The 23,600-nt window shown below is 46.7% G+C and overlaps 1 protein-coding gene across 2 annotated transcripts in view; it reads left to right on the forward strand.

Annotated features, from left to right (window-relative positions):
• The window catches only part of COL15A1 (collagen type XV alpha 1 chain), a 111,659-nt gene extending 89,566 nt beyond the window's left edge, over positions 1-22,093 (forward strand). For both annotated transcript variants that reach the window (XM_040238855.1, XM_040238861.1), the window contains exons 27-42: positions 1,118-1,171; positions 1,266-1,325; positions 2,791-2,859; positions 2,973-3,014; positions 5,741-5,786; positions 7,552-7,632; positions 8,043-8,092; positions 8,196-8,306; positions 9,186-9,330; positions 13,131-13,195; positions 14,520-14,648; positions 14,794-14,853; positions 15,616-15,675; positions 18,057-18,242; positions 19,858-19,973; positions 20,977-22,093. In XM_040238855.1, coding sequence (XP_040094789.1) covers positions 1,118-1,171; positions 1,266-1,325; positions 2,791-2,859; positions 2,973-3,014; positions 5,741-5,786; positions 7,552-7,632; positions 8,043-8,092; positions 8,196-8,306; positions 9,186-9,330; positions 13,131-13,195; positions 14,520-14,648; positions 14,794-14,853; positions 15,616-15,675; positions 18,057-18,242; positions 19,858-19,973; positions 20,977-21,190 — 1,488 coding nt within the window. In that variant the 3' untranslated portion in view covers positions 21,191-22,093. The remainder of the gene's footprint in view (positions 1-1,117; positions 1,172-1,265; positions 1,326-2,790; positions 2,860-2,972; positions 3,015-5,740; positions 5,787-7,551; positions 7,633-8,042; positions 8,093-8,195; positions 8,307-9,185; positions 9,331-13,130; positions 13,196-14,519; positions 14,649-14,793; positions 14,854-15,615; positions 15,676-18,056; positions 18,243-19,857; positions 19,974-20,976) is intronic.
• Positions 22,094-23,600: the final 1,507 nt, after the last annotated feature.

Raw genomic sequence — 23,600 nt, forward strand, 5'->3', positions numbered from 1 at the left:
CCCTGGGAGACAGGACAGAAATAGCTTCAAAAAAAAGAGGTGTCCACTGGACATAGAGCTTGTTCTAGGAGGAGATCATGGATTATATGCATCCCAGGCACTGGAAGGCATGAAGGCTCCTGCAGGAGCAGTGTCTCTGGGAGCAAGGGGACACAGAAAGCCAGCACTGGAAAGGGGTCCATGGGCGGGGCTCGTCTGGAGAACTGGGATGCCAGGCCAAGACTCTGGTCCTTAGGGACAGGTGGGAGCAAGGCAGGAACCAAACCCTGGAGCATATTATTGGACTGGGCTGACGTGAGGAGTGGGTCTGGGCTGCATTATTCCAGCAGGGGATATGGAGAGCCCTGGGACATAATACTGAAGGCAAAGGTCCACGTTCTGATCTGGCCCAGCACACAACTCCCTGAGAGCTGAGGCCTGGGGCTCCTGACCTCTTGTTTCCTTGTTATTCCTGACTGGCTGAGAGGGTTGGGTCCCGCGTCTGCAATGGGGTAGAGCCTGTAGGAGGGATGGAGCAAGTGTGTCCAGCTGAACTCAGAGAGACCAGCAGTCAAGGAGCCAGGCAGGTGGATCCTCGTAGGTTCTTGTCCTCCATCCTCCTAGCAGCGGTTCATTGTCACCACTGCCCACAAAGGTAGGCTGGACACCTCCCATCTCCCTGGCCTTTTAGTTTCTGTTCTTTTGTTTCTGTTTTAATTGAAACATAAGTGACCTACAGCACTGTGTACATTTAAAGTGTGCATGCTGATTTGATACATTTATATATTGTAATATGATCGCCATTGTAGAGATAGCAGCTCTCTCACATCACATAATTATCATTTCTTTTCGTGGCTGGAATAAAGATCTAGACTCTTAGCAAGTCTGAGGATTATAATACGATGTTGTACTCCCTGCACTGTGCATTGTTAGCTCTCCAGGACCTAGCTGTACTCGTTGCATGTTGGTACCTTAAGCCAGATCTCTCCTGTGTCCCCACCCTCCTGCCCTGTAACCACCTTTTTACACTGGTTTTTTTTTTTTTTTTTTTTACTATTTTGGCTTTTCTAGATTCCACATATAAGTGACATTATACAGTATTTTTCTCTTTCTAACCTGGCATTTACTTTGCCTCCAGGGACCCAAAGGACCACCAGGACACAAAGGAGAATTTGGCCTCCCTGGACGACCTGTAGGTATCTGAGTTCCTCAGACTGCAGGTAGAAGAAGGACATGTGGGCCAGGCTGGTCTGTGGGTTTACTAAGGCCTCTCTCATTGGTTTCAGGGTCGCCCAGGACTGAATGGCCTCAAAGGCGCCAAAGGAGATCGAGGGGTCATGATCCCGGTGAGTGCCACACCAGAGGCCCAGCCCCACAACACCCAGGGACGCGGCCCCAGGGCCAGTGTCAGGAGGAGGATTGGTCAGGGGCCAGGTCCAAGTGAGCAGACAGAATGTTCAGGAGTGTTCTTCTTCCTCGGCTGCCACTTCCGAAGATCCGCAGCCCAGCCCCGTCCTCAGGCTCATTCTCAGGAGGTCCTGCACCAAATCCACCTTAATGGAGCATAAGCTTCCTCGTCCAGACCCAGAGGCGGGTGGGGGAACACGATCTGGGAATCCTCAAGAAGTCTGGTTTCAAATCCCGGGTCTTCTGACTCGGGTTATATCCTGTCTTTCCTGGATTACACATTCCTGGGGGTTTCACAGGTCACGGGTGTAGGTGGGGTGGGGCTGGTGAGCATTCTTGAGAGAACATAGAAGCTTAGTCAGCTGTGTACGCAGAGCCTCCCAAGATGGGAGGCCCTGGAACATTTGCAGTGTCCCACATCTGCGATAAGGAAGCCAGTGTTTATTGGTGCCTTTGAGGACAAGATCTCAGGCTTGATAATAGCTCTCCTGAGAGACACTCTGTGGAGTCCTTGTTTTACACAGAAGGAAAGTGGGGCCTGTAGAAGTTAGGCACCTGCTGGAGGCCCCCCATCTGCTACATGCACGTGCAGCTGGAAGTGTGTTGTTGATTCTGTCTGCACCTCCTGGTCTCCGAGAGGTCCACAGTCGGTCTCCAGAAGTGGTCTCCAAGTTTGTATGCCCAGAATTGCAGAAGTGAGGTGGTGTTGAACCACTGGGCACTGCCTCACTCACCAAGCCCTTGAGGCTGCAGGTACAGCAGCCAGTCTAGTGATCACGTGCAGCCTCCACATGGGCCGGGCGCCTCTCACCTACGGTCGGCGCCCCCCCCCCCCCCCCGCCGCCCACGTCTGCTTCAGGTGCAGCTTGGGCTCCAGGATTGGCAGAGAAAACATTGCAAGGTATCATGGCCAGGCTGATCTGGCTCTGCTGTGGACTCTGCCATCTAACAGGAGTTGGTGTTTATCGTTACCTTTATGAGGGGCCCTTTCAGGCACCGTATCCCAGCAAGGCCCCACCCCACCACTCCCTCCATATGAGGGATACGTGGGTAGAGGTGGTAGGCTCTGTATCCGCTGAGCACTGCTCTGGGGGTCAGAATCTGGCTTCCAGTCTCCATTCTTCTGTGAATTGCTGCGTGGCCTTTAGCAGGTCACTTCCCCTCTCTGGCCCTTGTTACCCCAATTGTAAACCAGCAGTGATACTTGCTCTGCAGTTGTGAAGATGCAGTGAGGACACAGAGGTAGACATGCTTCCAGAAGAGGCTGGCCTACCTGTGGGAGGAGTTAGTCGGCTTTAGAAGACCCTCCTTTCCTCATCTCCAAACCCTGGGGAAGTACCTTGCAGCTGCCTCTGTACTTACAACAACCCGAACTCAAGAATGGCCTTTCTTGCCCCGCTTCAGGGTCCACCTGGCCTACCTGGCCCTCCAGGCCCCCCAGGACCACCAGGAGCTGTGATTAACATCAAAGGAGTAAGTTGGGGTGGGAAGGGAGAGAGACCTCCTGGGAAAGTGGGAAATGGTCCCCTACTGGCCTAAGCTGGAGTCGGGTGTCCTCAATCCCTTCTCACTCTCATTTCCAACAGGCTGTCTTCCCAATTCCAGTCCGGCCACACTGCAAAACACCTGTAAGTAGCAAACAGTCATGACCTTACAGAGCAGGCTTTGGCATAGAAAGCAACTCAGAGAAGATAAGTTTTTAGTTTTTGTTTTGAGCCGCTCTGTCAGTGTTCTCTCTGATGTCTTCAAGGGAGTAGGTGGCTCTGAATCATATTAGGGCTTCTAAGGGCACACATGTGGACAATGGTTCTTTGCAGTCAAAAAGCAGTGTCTTTTGTTATCTTCACGTGGACATGTTAGCTTCCTGCTTGGAGCAGTATAAAAAAGGGGGAAATAGATACTTTAAAACATAGAGGAGAATAAAAGGCAATTCTGACTAGTGATCTTCACATTGGGAGCTTCAGGCTAAAATCTATAACTATGCTTTCCTAACTATCATGTTTCTGCACAGTACGCAACACCGAGAGGAGGGACTTCCTCTCCCGCTTTGTAATGACAAAACAAACTGTGACTCAAACTCACCAGCTTGTCTAAGGTCACAGGAAGGACACAGCTGGGCCATCACTCAGGTCCCCAGGCACATGTCTGTTCACCTCACTGGTCAGTGCCCTGTCCCTGAGGCTTCACCCATGTGAGGAGGGTCTAGTTTTTGTGGGGAAACTCAGGGAGGGTGGGCCTCTCCCCATGCACAGGCATTAGTCACTGAACATAATCGTTCACTCAGCAAATATTTGTCAAAGATTTACGAATGCCAAGTACACGTGAGGCCCTAGAACTGCAGCGGTAAACTAGACAGGCGTGGCCTCTGTTTTCGGGAGCCTGCAAATTATAATTTAGAAAGGTTCTTTGAAGCGGGTTCTTAATTGATGTCTGTAGGGGTGGTGATGAGACTTGGGTCAAGGGCTTTAAAATGACACAGTTTGACTGAGTGTTTGTCCAGACATCTGTCCCCGTCTAAATTTTGAAACAATCAGTTCTGCAACCCAGGGCCTGGGAACTCTGGTCTTGAAGGCAGAGGAGGGGACCCACCTGTATAGGGACCTACCTGTGTAAGGTGATCTGAGAGATGGGTGTCTCCCACCATAGACATGGAATCATAGCCTAGAGAGGCAAGGTCTCTCGATGAGTTGGTGCCCAAAGCCCCTCCCAACAAACATGATATCACGCTTCAAATGGACTGACTGTGGGACAGAACTTGGAAAACTCAAGAGTATTGTATACTGCTACTGCAATTATTGTGACCTATGGATGTGAGAGCTGGACTATGAAGAAGGCTGAGCGCCGAAGAATAGATGCTTTTGAACTGTGGTGTTGGAGAAGACTCTTGAGAGTCCCTTGGACTGCAAGGAGATCCAACCAGTCCATTCTGAAGGAGATCAGCCCTGGGATTTCTTTGGAAGGAATGATGCTGACACTGAAACTCCAGTACTTTGGCCACCTCATGCGAAGAGTTGACTCATTGGAAAAGACTCTGATGCTGGGAGGAACTGCGGGCAGGAGGAGAAGGGGACGACAGAGGATGAGATGGCTGGGTGGCATCACCGACTCAATGGACGTGAGTCTGAGTGTACTCCAGGAGTTGGTAATGGACAGGGAGGCCTGGCGTGCTGTGATTCATGGGGTCGCAAAGAGTTGGACACGACTGAGCGACTGAACTGAATTGATGCTAGGATCCTTTGCAATGACCATGGCCACTGGGGGTCATGATGTTACTTTAAAAAAGCCAGAGATGAGCTAAAAGCATTTGATTTTGATTTCATGTTGCCTGGCTGGACACCATGCCGGCTTGAGTGTGGATGTTTCTTGACCAGCTCTCAAAATGGGCAGTTGAATAAGAAATGCTTCCTCTCACATCCAGCATTTCACAGGCTTCTTCTCATTTCATCCCCTTTCTAATACCGTAACAATTAACGGCTCACTCCTAGAGTGGAGGGACTTCATCAGCACAGCTGTAAGACACCTACTTGGCACTGCTGCCTTTGTCCTTAACTTAGAAATGTTTTTCCTGGAAGATCACTGTCCCTTTCCCACATCTTCTGTTGGTGACACCTGAGCAGCTTGTGACCCTCCAAACCAAAAGTATGGGAGGATCTGGGATCAGAGGGATCATTTTGATTCACATATTAACTGGGAAAAAGCTGGAGATGGGCTTATAAAAGGAAGGTGGCAGATAGCTCTGTTATTAAAGAAAGAGAAAGAAAGAAATGCAGGAAACGGGATGAACTGCGAAGGAATATTATCTTGAACAGCTTAGACTCCAGACCCTTGGCACTTAATGGGAAGTCGAGGAGTGCTCCAATCTAATGATAACTCCTCTTTATTAATTACCACCATCAACTCCTGTTCTGGGTGCTCATCTTTGATTACACATAGTAGTAAAGCTAACGGCTGGCCCAGGTTCATGACTTGAGTACATCACTTACCATTGCTCGACCTCTCATATGAGTCAGTCCTAACTGATCAGAAAGGAGGCCAAGAATGCTCATGGTTGGCCAGACCAACATTGCCATGACTTATCTTTCCCTTTTCAGAGCTGTTCAGCCCATAGATCTCACCTTGGCTCAGCTACACGATGCTCCCCCCAACACCCCTATAACCTGCCAATTGAAGGCCTGAGATGCTTTGCACTGAAGGGCACTGGGGAGCTCAGGGCTTTTGGGAGCTCCAATATCCAGGGCAGGCCTAAATCCATGACCTTGCCCCTTGCCCCTGGGACAGGGGACTAGCTCCCTGTGCATACAAAAACCAGAACAGGGTTTACAGTGTATGACCTTGGCTTTCTCTCTCTCTCTAGGTGGGTACCACGTATTCTGGAAATTCAGAACTCATCACTTTTCATGGTACACACTCCTGTTTCTCTGGGATGTTTCCTGACCCTCCTATCTCTGCAGAGGTGGTTTCCGTTTGCCCAGTTCTGGGCATAAACTAGGTGCTCTGAGAAGTCTGACTGCACTGTGGGAGGGGTGGTAGTTGAACCGTGGGCACCTCTGTTTGCTTGTGTCACCCAGCTGCCTATTTTATGCATCTTGTCTGAGCCTCCTGGCTAGTAGCCAGCACTCTATTTTTCCATTCGTGTGTTAGTTTGTTCATAATGCATCCACTGATAGCTTCTCCTCGCCTGGTGCTGTCCCATTCACTGGGCTGAGACAGATGGATCCCATGCTCTTCTTGCCACCCAGGCCCTTAGACTCTGCTGGGCGAAACCATTTAAAAAGTCATTACAGTGCAGTATATCAAGAGCTAAGGCAGGGAGGCCCTGGCAGCTCAGAAGGCCTTTACCTGAGAGCGTTCCTGGACCAGCAGCATCAGCACTGCTGGAGCTTGTTAGGAATGTAGACCCTTGGGCCTCATCACAGACCTGCTGGGTCAGAAGCTGCATTTTCACAAGCTCCCTCTGAGGTGTATACACACACAGTGTGTTGTGAGACACGCTGGCTCTGAGCGATTCTTAAACTTCAGCATGTTTGCAGCTGGTGGGAGCTTATCTACCACTCATCAGACAGGATGTAGGCCAGGAGACAGGAGCTGCAGGCGAGCAGTGACTCTGGTCCTCTGTCCCCATACACTGTCACACCATGTGTGCCTGTTTTGATTGAGAAATCTGGACACTTGCAGTTTAAACAGGGAAAGGCCCATTTCTTTCCCCTGATACTGACCTCTGGCTCAGCTCTGTCACCCCTGGCCTGCCAGGTGGCCGAATCCCTGATGGTATCTAGTGTCACGGGTTTTTGGTCACATTTGGTTACAAAATCCAGGATGTTCTCAGACTTCTTGTTCAGATCCAATTCAAGGTTCTCCCTTCCTCTGGTGCCAAGTTGACCTTGGGGAGGAGCAGGTGGAGCTGGATTTGTTTTGTCGGATCCCCTGTGTATGGGTACACATTGGTCAGTCTCTCTCAGGAACCAGGAGTTCAAAGCTCTAGTGTCCACCCGCTTATCCAGGTTGGGAAAGGGCATTGCCTCCATTTCCAAACTCTGCACTCCCAGGAGGCTCCCTCTGAGCCCATCTTCAAGATAAAGAGCTGGGGAAGAAGGGAAGGCTCTAAGGCTGATTCTGTAGAAACAGTGCTTCTCATAAGTCCTCTGGGAAATGGGATATGGCACTGTTGGCATTCTTCCAACTGTGAGTGAAATACTTACCACCCTTAACTGTCCTCTGCGGCACTCCTGGGACATTCCTCCCTTCCCCTTACACCACTGTGATGCCCAGGCTTAGGTGATATGGGACTGAGTGCTTGACTTGGTGTTGAGTCTCAGTCCATGTGCATGAGGCCATCCAAGAGAGCTCACTGTAGCCTCTGCTGTGCTCCCATGATGCACTGCTGGCACCTTGATGATGGTACCTATTCCATCCTGCCTGGTGCTACCCTGACTGTGTCTGTCTCCCTGAGAGCTTCCCAAGGTCAGGAATTGTGTCTACTGCAGATATCTACCTCTGCCTCTCCACCCTACAGCAAAGGATTTTATACCCTCAATAAGCTTTTGTTTGTTGATTGGACTTAAGAGGCTCCATTTCAAAACCTGTCTCAAAAATGTCTTATATAGAATGAAGGTGTTTTTCCACTATCTTTTTTTTTTTTTTTAATATGTGTGTATTTGGTGGCAGGTGTTAAAGGAGAAAAAGGATCCTGGGGCCTTCCTGGCTCAAAAGGAGAAAAAGGCGACCAGGGGCCCCAGGGACCACCAGGTATCTCAACTCTTGTTCTGGCTATTATCCTTTATTTTTGTTCTCAAGAAAGCCAGCAGAGCCAGTAAGTGAGGCTAATTACATTACCACCCTGCCTGCAAGCTCCATGAAATTCCAGAGAGACCCAGTCATGGGTGATGCATGTTCAATATGGAACATTGTCAGGAGAAACCAGAAGTTCCCATCATTCCAGCTTCATATGCAGAACGAGCCCCAGAGAGGACCAGGGAAGAGCCTAAGATCCCACAGGGTCACAGAGCCTGGACTGGGGCTCATTTCCAAGCTGTGTCCCCTCTACCAGCTAAACCAATATGAGGTCATTTCGGCTAGGCACTCATCATGTTCCTAGACACATTGGTGTTTGAATTTCTGAGACTGATTGCAAATTTTAGAAAGTATATCTTTTTCAGGCCCTCCTGTGGATCCAGTTTACCTGAGGCACTTTCTGAACAGCTTGAAGGTGAGCTTCTCTGAACTTGTGGCCTCTGTTTCCAAGTTCTCAAGCTTGTGTCAGAGACTGGCTCATCTGACTATTTCTGAATGTTCTCTGAATGATCTTCCAGGGGGAGAATGGAGACAGGGGACTCAAAGGAGAAAAAGGAGACTCTAACAGTGGCTTCTCTGGCTTCTCCGTGTCAGGACCACCGGGCCTGCCAGGAAACCCAGGTCTGGTGGTGAGTAGTGACCCCTCCAAGTCCCTTTCCTCACTGAATCCTGGAGTTCATGGAAGCCTCCCAGGGTGACTACGCAGCTGGAAGCAAGGGCCAGTCACAGGCTAGAGGCAGGCCTTGGGTGTCAGTCTCTCTCCCCGATACTTGCTAACTGGTGGGGAGCCTGGCTGAGGCCACGGAGGAAAGGGAGCTGGCCAAGGCCATGGGCATGCAGGTAGCTTCCATGTCACCCACTGCATTGCCTTATTCACACCAGTGGTGGAAAATTCACTCAATGCAAAGAGTTGTTAATGGTAGACACATCAGATAATAGAGGCAGAAGCAAAGGTGAGGAAGATATTTTTAGAGTGGCTATTTGATTCTTCTGGAATTCCATCAAACAAGGAGCCCCTAAGTCAGCTTGGTCTTCTTAGGATGAGAAGCTTCTCCAGGTCACAAGAAAGAAATTCAGTTTATGTCTCCAATGAGATTATGACGAGATCATTGACCCTCAGGGGCCTGGAACTCGCCATGAGCAAGACAAAGCAAGCCAGGAGGCCAGGATTCTCCTCCAAGCTCTGCTGCCAATTTGCTCTGAGACCTTGGCCAAGCCCTACCCTTCTCTGGGCCTCTGTTTCTCCGTCTGTGAAATGCCAAGGCTGTACTAGATGACCTCCAGAGGACCTTGTAAGTCCAGGGCTTCCTGGGCTTCCTCTCCTGTCATTCAACATAACAACTAGGCCACCGCTCTTTAAGTCTTCCACCACCTAGCTTGTGCCCAGGCTTGAGGATGAAGATAACAATAGCGGGGGTTTACTGACTTCTTACCAATGTCCTGACAACAAGACCAGACTTCTAGTGACTAATAGTGCTTTCTCTCTTCTGTTACCATGCTCCTGACAGGGCCAGAAAGGGGAAGCCGTTGTTGGGCCCCAGGGACCCCCAGGTGATCCTGGCCTGCCTGGGCCACCTGGCTTTGGAAGACCTGGTTCCCCTGGGCCACCAGGACCCCCGGGACCACCAGGACCTCCAGCTATCCTAGGAGCAGGTCAGTACTGTGAGTCACCACTTCTGGGTGGCATGTCCGAGCCATACTGCCTGACAGAGGCTGTTTCCTGGATTGAGCCTTCGTTCTTTCGTTTTAAACTGAGATATCATTTGCATGCCAAAGAATTCACTCACTGAAGTGGACAACTGAATTGTTTTTAATATATTCACAAGGTTGTGCAGCCTTCGCCTCTCCCTAACTGCAGGACATTTTCATCACCTCAGATAGAAATCCTGTACCAATTAGTAGTCACTCCTCTTCAAACCTTGATCTTTCCCTGATCTTGGAAACCACTGATCTACTTTCTGTCTCTATGGACTTGCCTATTCTAGATATTTCATATCAGTGGGGTCACACAGTACGTGGCCTTTGGCTTCTTTCACCTACCATAATGTTTTCAGAGCTCCCGCATGTGTCCCATGTATCATTTTGTTCATTCATTCACCAGGTCATGGACATTTGAGTTGCTTCCACTTTTTTGGCTATTTTGTGTAGTGCTGCGGTGAACATTTATATACAGGTCTTTGTGTGAACATATGTCTTCGGTTCTCTTGGGCTTATACCTAGAAGCAGAATTGCTGGTCATATGTGTGATGGAAGGTGAAGGGGAAGGGAAAGTCGCTCAGTCACGTCCGACTCTTCGCGACCCCGTGGACTGTAGCCCACCAGGCTCCTCCATCTATGAGATTTTCTAGGCACTGGAGTCAGTTGCCATTTCCTTCTTCAGGGGATCTTCCCAACTCAGGGATCGAACCCAGGTCTCCCGCATTGTGAGCAGACGCTTTACCATCTGAGCCACTAGGGAACCCCCAATATATGTGATTACTCTATATTTAACCCTTGGAGGAACTGCCAGACTGTTTTTAAAAGAGACTATATTTTGCATTCCCACTAGCAGTGTACAAAGGTTACAATTTCTCCTTGTTGTCTTCATCATTTGTTATTATTATATCTTTTTTATTCTAGCCATCATTCATTCTTGTGAAATAACATCTCATCATGGTTTTGGTTTGCATTTCCCTAAAGACTGATAATGTTGGACATCTTTTCGTGTGTGGATGTGAACTTCTTGGCTGCTTTGTCAATGCCTGGGCCTTAAGGGACTTGAGGACCAGTATTGATTCTAATCCTCTATGTAAAAAATTTTTTTACCCCTTGGTACCTCACTTCCTCAAATGAAAAATGTGTGAAATAGAAGAAAATCTCCATTTATTGAATACTTACCAAGTGCCAGGCCATCTGCTAGTCACTCTCCTACATTATTTTATGGATTCCTACAAAGTCTTTCAAGGAAAGTATTAGCATCCCCATTTTATAGATGAGGAAAGTGAGGCCCAGAGATGTTTAGGAACCTTTCTAAGGTCACATAGCCAATAAATGGCACCAGATTAGGACCCAGATCAGGACCCAGGTCAGAGTAACTCTGAAGCCTACATTCTTTCCACTATGCCCATGGTGGAAAATAACAGTAGTGGCAGTAATAGCATGAAGACCTCATTTTTTGTTGTTTGGGTCGGCATGAGCCAGGTGTGGCGGAAGCACACCTGGGAAGAGACCTACAGTGTCTGGGACATCTGGGAGGACTTTACACAGGAAATGACTTTGGGGCAAGTGACAGAAATGGAACTCAAGCTAGTTCAAGTAGCAGGGAAGCTCACTGCATGTGAAGGAGGGTGAACAATCAGTGTGTGGGAGGGGCCGGCACGCAGTGAGACTTCAGATATAGCCAGAACCAGGGATTCAGTCCCTGTGGGATTCTCCATCTGTTGCTGTCTGTAGCTAAGCTTTTCTCTGAGCGCAGCTTCAAAATGCTTCTTCACCACAGACCACATCCTCTGCATGGTGGGAAATACCAACAACCTACAGCTTCCACTGTCATCTACAAATTTTGGCCTTCTTTCTCAGTTTTCATTTGAAAAGCCTTGGCATAGGGATGTTCTGGGGACAGATTCTGACTGACCTGTCCTGGGCCAGGTGCCCAACTTGGACCAGTCACCTGTGGCCAGGAGGTGGGACCACATGAGAACGTGGCAGCTCCTTCTGGACCTGAATGGCCATAGAGGTGAAGGGGAAGCTCTCAGGAGCAGGTAGGGATGCCGGTCCCATAGGTGCCCATACAGCCTTGAGGGATAGAAGGGAATTGCAAGAGGTAGAGGGATATTGCAGGGTGAGTGCAAGATGCAGAGACTCTGTTGTCCACAGTAGCCCTAAACTGGGGGTCCCAGGACTCCTTGCTCCATTGGAAAGAACGACCCTTCACACAATATATGATGGTTCACAGTTTACAAAACACTCCCATATCCATTATCCCATTTCATCTTCACAGCAACCCCAGGAGGAAGATGAAATGGATAAGATTATAAAACTCATTTTATGGATGAAGGCATCAAAGCTCAGAGAGGTTAAGAGACTAACTCAAGGTCACAGATGCTAGGAAGAGGCATGGCTGGGGTCCAAACCCAAGTCCTCAGACCCTCTTTCCACTAGAGACATTCACCACCTGCGTGTGAATGTTCAGGTCCTATGTCAGAACTGCAGGCTTATGTGCACAGCCTGCAGTGTGCAGTAACTCTGCAGCAGTTTTACTGTGCTGTATTAAGTCGCTTCAGTTGTGTCTGACTTTGCAACCCCATGGACTGTAAGCCGCCAGACTCCCTGTCCATGGGGATTCTCCAGACAAGAATACTGGAGTGGATTCCCATGCCCTCCTCCAAGGGATCTTCCCGACCCAGGGATGAACTGAACCTGCATCTCTTACTTCTGCACTGGCAAGTGGGTTCTTTACCACTAGCGCCACCTGGGAAGCCCCAAGTTTTACTGGGACTTGTACAAATACCCTTAACCCTGCCAAGAGTTTTGCAGATTTTGAGGGGAGACAGGAGGTTAGAAAGATAGAAAGAGAACAACAAAATAGCTGTGATATTTGTGTTTGCCTAAAGTAAGGGCTATTCATTTGGGAACCATAAACTCCTAGGAATTTCAAGGATGTGCCTCAGAGAGCTATCATCCCACTAACATTCTAAGTAGAAAAGTGTGTGTGTGTGTGTCTGTGTGTGTCTGTGTGTATGTGTATCTCTATCCTAGGGGAGAGGGCCTTGATCTGATTTTTAAGGGCACTTTGACTTTTCAAAAGCTAAGAATCTCTGGTTGGATACTATACAGTTTGCAAAGCACACTCCTAGTTTGTATTTTTCCCAGTTCTCAACATAGGCTAGTGAAGAAGAAATATCTGTTTATATTTCACTGATGAAGCTGGGGTTCAGAGAGCTTGTTACTTCCCCAAGCTCACACAGCTGAGAATCGACAAACCACGGTCTTCAGTCTTCTGGCTGGAAGACAAGGGCCCTGTCACTGCCCTACCCTGCCCTCCTGTAGCTTGGCACCTTTTCTTTTTTCTGAGTCTTCTTCCTCTGTTCAGTAATTACCTGTTTGTTTCTTGGGACAAGTAAGTTGTATGAATCAGGGCATTTGGGGATGCAAGTGACAGAAAGCTCAACTCAGACTGACTTATACAAACAGCAGAAACAAAAGAAATGTGTTCACTTACAAAACTGGAAAGTCTTAGGCATGACTACATTCAGGGCTACAGTTAAGAATCTCAGCTCTCCCCTAAGCCAGCCAAATGTGGCTGAGTCATAAGCTGGGCACAGAGCTCATAAGATTCCGTTACAAGGTGCAACGTTTGCAGTTGCAAACATTGTGAGTAAGGTGGTGAACACTCTCTCAGTAATCGGCTAACATCAGAGGCATTTTGCAGACAGTGTGCTTTTCTATAACTTCTCTTTCCTGTTTTATCTTAGCTGTGGCCCTTCCAGGCCCACCTGGCCCTCCAGGACAACCAGGGCTTCCCGGATCCAGGAACCTGGTCAGTATTATCATCAGGAAGTCTTCATCCTTCTGCTTTGGATGAGTTTGTTTAGAACTGTGGCTGCAGTGTTTGGGGGCTGGCACACCCTTCTCTGTTGGAGTTGGGCCTCCATGACAACAGAATTGGTATAATTCCACAAACAGGATATTTATTATACTTTTTGGATGACTTAGTAAAAAGATACAGACGACAAAATCATTTATGATTTAGGTTCCACAAGAGCCAAGTGTATTACATCAAAAAACACAAGCACAAGAGCGTAAACAACATTATAGGCGACCCTGTGCTGGTCACATTTCCCCTGGGTAATGCAGCATTCTCCATTTTACCAAAGAAGGTCTCTTGTACCTTCATTACCCTGTGGATCGCCTTACTCTGTATGGCACACGGAGACTATTGTGATGCACAGAAAGAGGAACAAATGCCTCATTAGGCTGTCAGGAGTCCTAGCAATGTACATTGGTTTTTGATAGATTTTAGCTGGAAATTTGGGCTGCCAGATGAAAAACTGTCCAACAGTTGATGAAATTTTGATATTTGGTGCCTTTGAGGGATGTCTGGGTCATTTTAGTGCACAAAGTCATTATCTTCAAAGCTAGGCAAAAATTAAGTTTTTATAATGTTTCTCAGTTGAAGACAAAAATAGGAGTTTCCTTGTCTGATATTTCTCTGAGACTTGATACTTCTTGATAGATTTTTCCCTGCTTTTATGTCTGTGCCTAGAGAGGCCAAGATGATTTTCTAACTTTTGGCAATTGTCTAGACAGAGAAATTATAGACCCCTATTTTCTTCTATGTATTTATTATTGGAACTACTCAGCCAGGCCGAAAAAAAGGTTCAGGACCTAGGTAGAGTCACTCTCTTGTTTATATTTCTGAATCCAAATGAAAACACTTCTGAAACCCTATAAGGAGCAGCGTGAGCTAACGGAACACATGTAACAATGTCTGTGCCATGGAGCTACTCACGCGAACGGAAGCGGCAAAACCCAGCCATGATTTTCCCAGTACCAACGCCCAGCAGAGCCAGCTCCACTGACAGTTTTTAAATGCCTTCAGATTCACAGGATATTATCTTCTTGTTTAATTTTTTTAATTGTAAATGAGATTTATGTTTCAAGGTAATGAATGTTTTTGTTTGATCAAAAGGCAAGTCCTTTGGTTACTGATGAAATTATATATCTCTCTGTGGCACAATAACCTTTTCATTGACTGTGAGGGGATGGCTCATATTTTTGACTTTACAAAGAGGCTGGGCTTTCAAACCGTGCCATCGCTCTAATGGTAACTGCAGTGTTTGGTATTTAAAATTACCTAACAGGTTACAACATTTAGCAACATGGATGACATGTTACAGAAAGCACATTTGGTCATAGAAGGGACATTCATCTACTTGAAGGACAGCACTGAGTTTTTCATTCGGGTCAGAGATGGTTGGAAAAAATTACAGGTAATTCTTAAACTCCTTTTAAGAGACTGCCTCCAAGTACCCTCTAAAAATCACAGTCTGCTCCTATAAATGCCATTTTTGATTTGAAAATGCACAAACAGTTTCCAGTTGATGTTTCATTTTCAACATCCTCTTTTCCTTAAAGCTGGGAGAACTGATTCCCATTCCGGATGACAGCCCTCCTCCCCCTGCGCTTTCCAGCAATGTGAGTCCTCTCCCCACCTTCTAGCTCCTTCATTCATCAGCACTGACTGAATCCCCTTGGCATCCAGTATCAAGCTCTCTGACTCTGGACAGCCAGCCCTGCCAGGTTCACTATCTGGCAGAAGCCTAGAAATTACCAAGTGCCAAAAGAACGTTCTCACACTGGACGGCAGGGCGGGCGGGGGGTGGGGTGGGTAGGGATGGGAGGTGGAGCTGGACCCAGAGGCTGCAGACCTGCCATTCCTGAGTCACAGCTGAATCCTCTTGGGCAAGGGACTCCCCTTCTCTTGGCATCAGTTTACTGATCTGTGAAAACATGGTTGGCATAAGCAATCTAGAAGAACCCTTTAATATTTGATGCTGAGACTTCCTTACCTGATTAGAACATTAACAACTTGCATTGTCCACTGTTTTAACCTTACAGCTACTCTTTCAGGTAGGTACTATCATTCCCACTTTGCACATGAGGAAACTGAGGCTCTGAAGGGGTGCCTTGCTCTATGAAGTGAATGAGTTGTTTATAAAACATGGGAATTCTGCTTTTTGGTTCAGTGCTCTTTCTAAAAGCCTTGAGAATATTGCTCCCTTTCTGAGGATCATTTTTCGTTCATGCATGAAATTCTTCAGTTAAGTGTGGTCCAAAGACCATGACAAACTGTTTAAGACAGCTTTTTAAGAAACAGTGCACTTGTACCTTAATATACAGAAAAGAACAGAGTGAATGTATGTTCAGGATTGTTTGTTTTCTTTTTTTACCATACAGCCTCATCAGCCTCAACTTTCACTGACATCTATTTCAAATGTCAATTACGACAGACCTGCAGTAAGTACGATTCATGCGTTTACAAATGCCAAAAGTGTGTCTACCATGTGCCAGGCCCTGTGCTTAGTATGCAGTTTGTTTAGATAATTGCAAGAAATACAACAAGGCCTGTGGACTCCTGTCCCTGTTGAGTCTGCTCCACCATCTCTACAGACCAGCCTTTGCAAAGGTCTTTCCTCCCACCTCCTCTCTACCTGACCCTAGGACACAGACATAGGTTACATCTGCAAAACTTGCACACGGCTTAGGGTTGCCATGGCACTGATCCTGGCCCCAGCGCTACGTGATCTTACAGCTGCAGAGCCCAGTACCACCTGGCTCAATTCAGAGTCTTGGGAGAGGCAGTCCACACGGCTCAGACTCCTTCCCAGCCAAATCGAGAGCAGCCAAGAGAATGAAATTGAATGGCCTAAGGCGACTCTTTAGCAAGAATTGTGGGAACACTCTTCAGAGCACAAGGCATGAACTTGGCGGGCACTGGGAACACATCTCCTGTAGTGCTGCCCTCTGGCCAGTAGGAGATCCTGTGGGGCATGGTGAGTCTGCAGTACCTGTAGGATACCTGAGTGGAGACCCCCAGAAGGAAGCAGCATCGGAAAGTCTGCAACCCTGCAGTGGATCTAGTCTGGAAATGCAGACTTGGGAGTCTTCAGTAAAGCCATGGCCATTGTGTTGGGGATGGAAGGATTCCTAAAAGAGAATCTATATGGTGAGGAGAGACTGGGTTGTGAGGAACAAAAATAAAATGCACTGACTGGAGAAGTATGAGAAGGAAACTGAGAAGCTATTGCCAGAGGAAAGAATGCCAAGCAAGGTAGAAGCCAACAGTGCCAAGTGCTGCCAGGAGGCCCATGGAAGGAGCTAAAAGGTGTTGCTCAAATTGAGAAACTAAGGAAAAGCATTTCCGTAGCATGGAGGGATGCCAACAAGATTCTAGGTGGTGGCAGAGTAGGTAGGGGGTGAGAAAACAGAGAAGCAAGTATAGGTAAACCTTCAAAAAGCTTAGCTATGCAGGGAGACATAAGGGCAGTAGCTACAAAAAGGTTTGAAATAGTGTATTATAAATTCTGAAGTAATACATATCCATTTAAAAAGTCTAGACAATGAACAAATAGAATGGAGAAGAAAATAATCACTTATAATTTTACAAAACTATAACTATCCACAAAATAACTATTTTAGCATTTGATTGTTGAAATGTCATTGTCTTCATAAAAATGATAGCTATTCATTCTAGAAATGTTCCAGCAGTTAAAGATACAGCAACATGAGAACACAAAAGCCCCCAATCCCACCATTCAGAAGCAGCCATGGTTCCAGACCTTTTTCTGCATCTCCTTAAAGAGGAAGAAGTGGTTGTGATAGGGTCAGAGGTGTGGCAGGGAAGCCCCCTCTCACCACTGCCCCTTTCCTAGGTGTCCCCTAGGAAAGCTCTATTAAGGCTTCTTGTGACTGCCCTTGGGTGTAGTCCCCAGAGGCACAGTGGCTGGAAGGTGATGAGGCCGTAGGGCCTCTTCCCTCACATTCCACGGTGTTCAGACATAGAAGAAGAAGAAGATGGGTTTAACACATTTTTCTTTCCTGGAGACTTGGGCCCACGTCCTGCACCAGCTCTGTGCTTCCCCAGCTCTATGCTAATGAGATAAAAGTTACTTCGGACATGCGGTTGAGGAGGGTGATGACTGCTCCTTGATTATGAAATGTAATTCAGAGGCTACAGCAGAAAGGGCTGGGAAAGAAGGCTGGGTTTGGGGAGAGAAAGTGTGGAGGAAGAAGATTATGGAATGGCTTTTATTTGGGCTACTGCCCAGGAGTCAGGAATGTGAGGCTAGAATTATTATATGATCCCTGGTTTCTAAGAGTCTATCCCACAGTCTTCATAATAAATGTCACGACCTTCTCCTTCCAAGGCCTTTTTCCTCTGGTCCTCCAGACCTACTCAGGAGGTGGAAGAAAGGGCAGGAGGCAGATAGTTTGATGCACCTCTGAGATCTAGGACCAAAGCCAGCTTAAAAACCTCCTAGAAACTCACTGAAGGGCAGACCCAGAAGTCTCCAACAGATGGCCTGCCTGCAGGCTGAATTCAGATCTCTGAAGTGCTTTAGTTTGTTTTTCTTGTACATTTCATAAGAAATGTGTACTAGTTAGAGCAGTTCGGATTGCTGAGCCAGACTGCTTTGGGAGACCTGGGCTCTCCTTCACTGGAGATGGTCACACCTGGGCTGGGGATCCAGTGTCAGACAGAGGAGGAATAAGGTGACCTCTAGCATGCCTTCCAATGCAGCAAGTCGGGGATCTTCTTAGGAACGTGTGATGGTTATGGGAGTTGGAGTTTGCTATCAATTCTCCAACTGCACTGTCTTTTCTCTCACTTTTTGCAGCTACACTTGGTTGCTCTGAACACGCCATTTTCTGGGGACATTCGAGCTGATTTCCAGTGCTTCCAGCAGGCCAGGGCTGCAGGACTGTTGTCCACCTACCGAGCATTCTTATCCTCCCATTTGCAAGATCTCTCCACAGTTGTAAGGAAAGCAGAGAGATATAGCCTTCCAATAGTGAACCTCAAGGTAAAACTAAATATGGTTCCTGTTGCCACTGGATGTACTGTTCTCCACAAGCACTAAAGGCAGTTGCCACTCCTAACACCTTCAGAAGTGTGCTATTTCGAGGCCCTGGTTAGTTGTGTGACTTTGGGTGGGTTACCTTCCCTCTCTGGGCCTCAGTTCCCTTATATTTGCAATAACCCTTCCTGCTTAGATGGTTTGTGATCCTTGGAGCAAACAGGAGGGATAGTAATAACCTCTTCCATTCATACAGCTTTTCTGTTTGTTTATAAAGCACTTCATATCTGTTCTAATAGATACTTCCGATAAAAATGGGAGTTATTCTTTTCTCAGTTTGTTAGGAAATCGAGGCTTACAGGGAGAAACAGTTCACTCAAAGTGACTATAAACTGGAATTGGTTTCCTTGATCCCCATGTCCAGGGCTCTTGTTTCCACTCAAGGGTGCCTTCTGTAGAGAACTGCCTGAGTGGCATCAGAACCACTCTGTCCTGCACCCTGGTTTGCTACCCTCAGGTATTTCTGTGCCCTTGTTCACTGGCAAGGCAGGGCCTCACTGCATCCTTCAATTACACAATGGAAATAGCCTACTCCTTTAAGGCTACAGAAGAGCAGCTCATTGCTGCTCACACATATCCTGGGTCCTGATTCCTAACCAGATCTTAAAGGTTCTTTGAGACCCTTTGGTCCCTGTGATCCCAGTACTCCAACCTGGAGGCTTGAGCCTGGCAAGTTCATCCTGACCCCACAAACAGCACTTCCTATCCCCTTTTCCAAGGCTCTGTTCTACCATTTCACCCACTCAGACTGTTCGTATTAGAATATAAATAACTAAAAGAAAAGGAGTAAGAGATTCATCTCCACATCATCCACTTGTACTGTGCTTAGTCGTTTAGTCATGTCCAACTCTTTGTGACCCCATGGACTGTAGCCTGGCAGGCTCCTCTGTCCGTAGGGATTCTGCAAGCAAGAATACTGGAATGGGTTGCCATGCCCAACCCAGAGACTGAACCCAGGTCTCCCACATTGCAGGCAGATTCTTTACCATCTAAGACACCAAGGAAACCTCACCCATTTGTATATTAGCACAAATTTGAAGCTCAGTATATAATTATAAAGGCTTCCTTGGTAGTTCAGATGGTAAAGTATCTGCCTGCAATGCAGGAGACCTAGGGTTTGATCCCCTAGTCAGAAAGATCCCTGGAGAAGGGAATGGCAATCCACTTCAGTATTATTGCCTAGAGAATTCCATGAACTGACTGTGGGGTCGCAAAGAATCGGACACGACTGAGCGACTAACATATAATTGTATGTTATGTGTCACTTTCATATAATTATACAATGTTTAAAATAGCAATAATAAAATAAAGACCTAAAACACACTTTTGATGGGGAAGAGACATTATGCACATATAGTAAAAGAAATTACCTCAAGAAATAAGATCATAAAGCTGAAAGGGTTCCAAGGATAGATTATAAAATCAAACCAAAGTATTTCCCAAGTTCTCACTCTGTCCAGTATATAGGATTAGAGTTGGGGGCTTCTGAGCTTTGAAGAATGGATAAATACTTGCAAGCTGTTTGTATAATGATTCTAATGTAGCATTTTTGTCTCCACAGGGCCAAGTACTTTTTAATAATTGGGACTCAATTTTTTCTGGCCATGGAGGTCAGTTCAATACACACGTTCCAATATATTCCTTTGATGGCCGAGATGTAATGACAGATCCTTCCTGGTAAGTAGAGGTTGAAGCCTTTGAAGTTTATCATATGATAGACAGCTTTAGGAAACAAGTCTAACAATGGGATGCCCTTATCAGCTACTCCTCTGAGATGTTGCCAGGATAAAACCCCAATGAGGCAGCCAGAGGCCTTGGAGAGAGCCTGGCCTTGAAGTTAGGAGACCGAGGTCCAGTAACTTTATATGGGACCTTGGGTAAGGCACTTTGACTATTTGAGCTTCAGTTGCCTCACTTGTCAAATGGGCAGAATAACCATATCCATACCGTAATAATGCTGTGAGAATAAAAAGGTAAGTGTGAAAATATCTAGTATACAGTAGGTACTTAATTAGTGGTAAGTAATGCTATTGTTGGTGATTCTTTAACCCTTTCCTGTGAGTTGCATTCTAATTCTTTGAAAATTATATATGCTCTTAAGAATACAACAACTCAGTAAATCTTTCCTCATTGTCTACTGTATGCCAGGCCTGATGTCAGGCCTGGAAGGCACAGTAATAAACCTACACAGCTCCTCCCTTTTCAAAGCTTATAGTCTGTGGGAAGACAGACACAGACTAGCTACCATTCTAGACATGATATTGTCATTGGAAAATGAAGAAACAGATAAGATGGTAGGAGTACAGAGGAAATAGTCAACATTCCTTAGCAATGAGAAGGAAGGCTTCCTGTAAGATGGGGCATTTAATGGACTTTGAAAGATGACAAGGAATCGCTGAAAATGGAAGTGAGGCCATTCCAGACGAAGGGGACTCATCAAAGTTTCAAATTCACAAAAGTAGAGAGTATGATTTCGGAGCATGTAGAAACTGGATATGGTTGGAATGTAGTGTGTTCAGAAAGTTGGAAACAGTGATAAAGACAGAGAAGTGATGTGCGGTCAGACCCTGGAGAGTTCAGGAGTTTGACTTAACTCACTAGACTTAGGCTGATTTCCTCGCCAAGATATGCCACAAAGAAGGGTCATTTCAAAAAGTAACACAACAAACTTCCTTTGTAGGCCCCAGAAGGTTGTTTGGCACGGCTCCAGCACCCACGGAGTCCGTCTTGTGGATCAGTACTGTGAAGCGTGGAGAACCGCAAACATGGCAGTCATGGGCTTGGCCTCCCCGCTGAACACGGGGAAGATTCTGGACCAGAAAGCATACAGCTGTGCTAACAGGCTAATTGTGCTGTGCATCGAAAACAGTTTCATGACGGATGCAAGGAAGTAACAACCTTCCCATGCTTCTTAAGAGTTTTCCAATTTTTTTATGTGAAGAGTTGACACTGAAATCTAAAATGTTTAAGTGTTGTAAATATTAGTTTTTTATTACACATTCGTCACAACAGCAACCAAAGAAAACATACCTCAATACACTCAAAACTGAAGACATAAAGGACTCAGATCAAAGACAAAATCTGATCCATCTATTGGTGCTAGATTCTGCAGGAAACCCCATGCAGTGTAAACATATCCCAACACGGTTAAGAGCAAGTTAAAAAAAAGAGCAGGTTAAAAACAATGGCCTTGGCATTCTGCCCACTGCATCCTTCAGAAAGTGATTTCCTCCTTTTAACCATTGTTGAGTATAAGATGTCCTTCATGTTTTCTTGCAAAGTCAGTGTTTAGAAATGTTACCCCTTTCTAAGTTATGTGCAGACCAAACACTTTGTTCTTTAATATACATCCATTGTTTGCAACTGCTGTTCATATAGACAGAACTGCTCAAAATGATCCTATTTGTATTGTCGGATATTACCAGACTTTAATATTTTCTTCCTAAATATTATTGCCATCATACTTTAGGAGTTTTATATTTTTACACAATCATATCTCAGTATGGCATCTGTTTATATGAATGACTTGCTGGAAAAGTTTAAGTTCCCAATGATCTGAAACTACAGAAGAAATACCACATAATTATTTCCTTTCCCTTGGTGCCCCTTTTCCCCACCCCTACCCTGATTTTATGACTTCCATTTGGCAATTCTTGAATTATAACTCCCTTTGAACAAACAGGTTCATGAGGATAAATTTTCTAGACACATATATCTTCATACTGTATACTTTGGTTCTTTTTGTTCCGTGTAATAAGTGAACATAAAAACATCTTTTCCAGGCGCTTTCTTCTGTTTGACTTTTCCCCCTCGGTTCCTTTATTCCTCATCACTGATGTGGAAGCAGCCCTCAGGCAGGATTGCTAACCCTGTCACTGTCACTTGTGTGTCCCCTCAGGAGATGATCAGAAAACAGGAAGATTTTCCCATCATCCTCTTCTGCTCCTGCTGCTGCTGCTGCTGCTAAGTCGCTTCAGTCATGTCCGACTCTGTGCGACCCCATAGACAGCAGCCCACTAGGCTCCTCTGTCCCTGGGATTCTCCAGGCAAGAATACTGGAGTGGGTTGCCATTTCCTTCTCCACTTCTGCTCCTGTGTGTTGTCTTCCACTCGGCGAGGGCAGCATGGGGCATGCAGAAGAGTCCCAGTGTGCCAAACAGGATCAACTGTATCTCAACACATGATTTGGGCAGATCTGCCTTTTTCTCTCAAGGAGGTTGAGATCAAATAAGTAATATCAGCTCTCAGCTCCTAAATATCAGACTTAACATAAGTCCCATTTATCCTTCCCAATAACCTGCAAGGTAAGTATTTTTATCTCTGCTTTACAAATGAAAACAAAATTAAAAAGTTGAGGCTCAGGAAGTCACTTATTCCAGGTCACAAGGCTGCTGAGTGGTGGGGCTGGTTTCATGCCCAGGGTCCATCTCACTCCAGTGCCCAGGATCGTTTCAAGGAGCAACTGCACAAGGCTGCCTTTTCACTCCCTCTCAGCTCCTAGGCTGTGACTCTTGGCTTGATGCTGCAGGAGAAACAGAATCGCCAGGCAAGTAGCATGCCAGGATATTTCCTCCCATTCAGCCAGGCTGGTCCAGAAACTCAGCAAAGTGAATCCACCCTAATGGTCTTTGAGAGAGGAAGGAAGTGGAGGACCAAAAAAAAAAAAAATGCAGACAGCCCAGGACCTCCACTTAGGGGCTTCCTACCTGGAAGAGTGGTGGGAATCTGAGTCATGGGCTGAAGACATATATAGGTTGGAAAGACCCAGAGGTGGACTGTTGAGGACTCACACACCCACCCAGTGACTGGGGTGGGTGGTGGGGTGCCTGGAGTGCACAGGAACTGAGGGAGGAGGGGAGTGGGAGGTGCTGAGGTCATGAAGTGAAAGTGCTGTCCCATCCATTTTAGCCAGAGCCCGCCAAGGTCCTGGGCCACAGAAGGGACAGGGTGGGCTCAGGGTGGGCTCAGGCTGGTTGACATTCATTCCCTGGCTCCTCAGTCCTCTTTGTGTACTGAAGGAGGGCTAGACCAGCTGTCCTCCCAGCAGAGGCCTTGAATGAACCCCAGCCCTGGTTAGACTCAGAGTGACAGTCAAAAGCCTGGATCTAGCATTCAAGGCCCTTCACTGAACATCAGGTCTCCTGTCATTTGCCAAAGGCCACCAGCCTGAGGCCCTCATGATTACCTATGTGAGCCATACAGACCCCTGTGTGGGGCTGCTGTCCATGCCCTGCCTCATCCTGGGAAAGCCTTAGCTGCTCTCGGTCTAACCTGGCCCTCTAGCCAACAACCAGTGCAGATTCT

Source organism: Oryx dammah, unplaced genomic scaffold, assembly GCF_014754425.2.
Source record: "Oryx dammah isolate SB20612 unplaced genomic scaffold, SCBI_Odam_1.1 HiC_scaffold_1, whole genome shotgun sequence".
Classification (NCBI taxonomy): Eukaryota; Metazoa; Chordata; class Mammalia; order Artiodactyla; family Bovidae; genus Oryx; species Oryx dammah.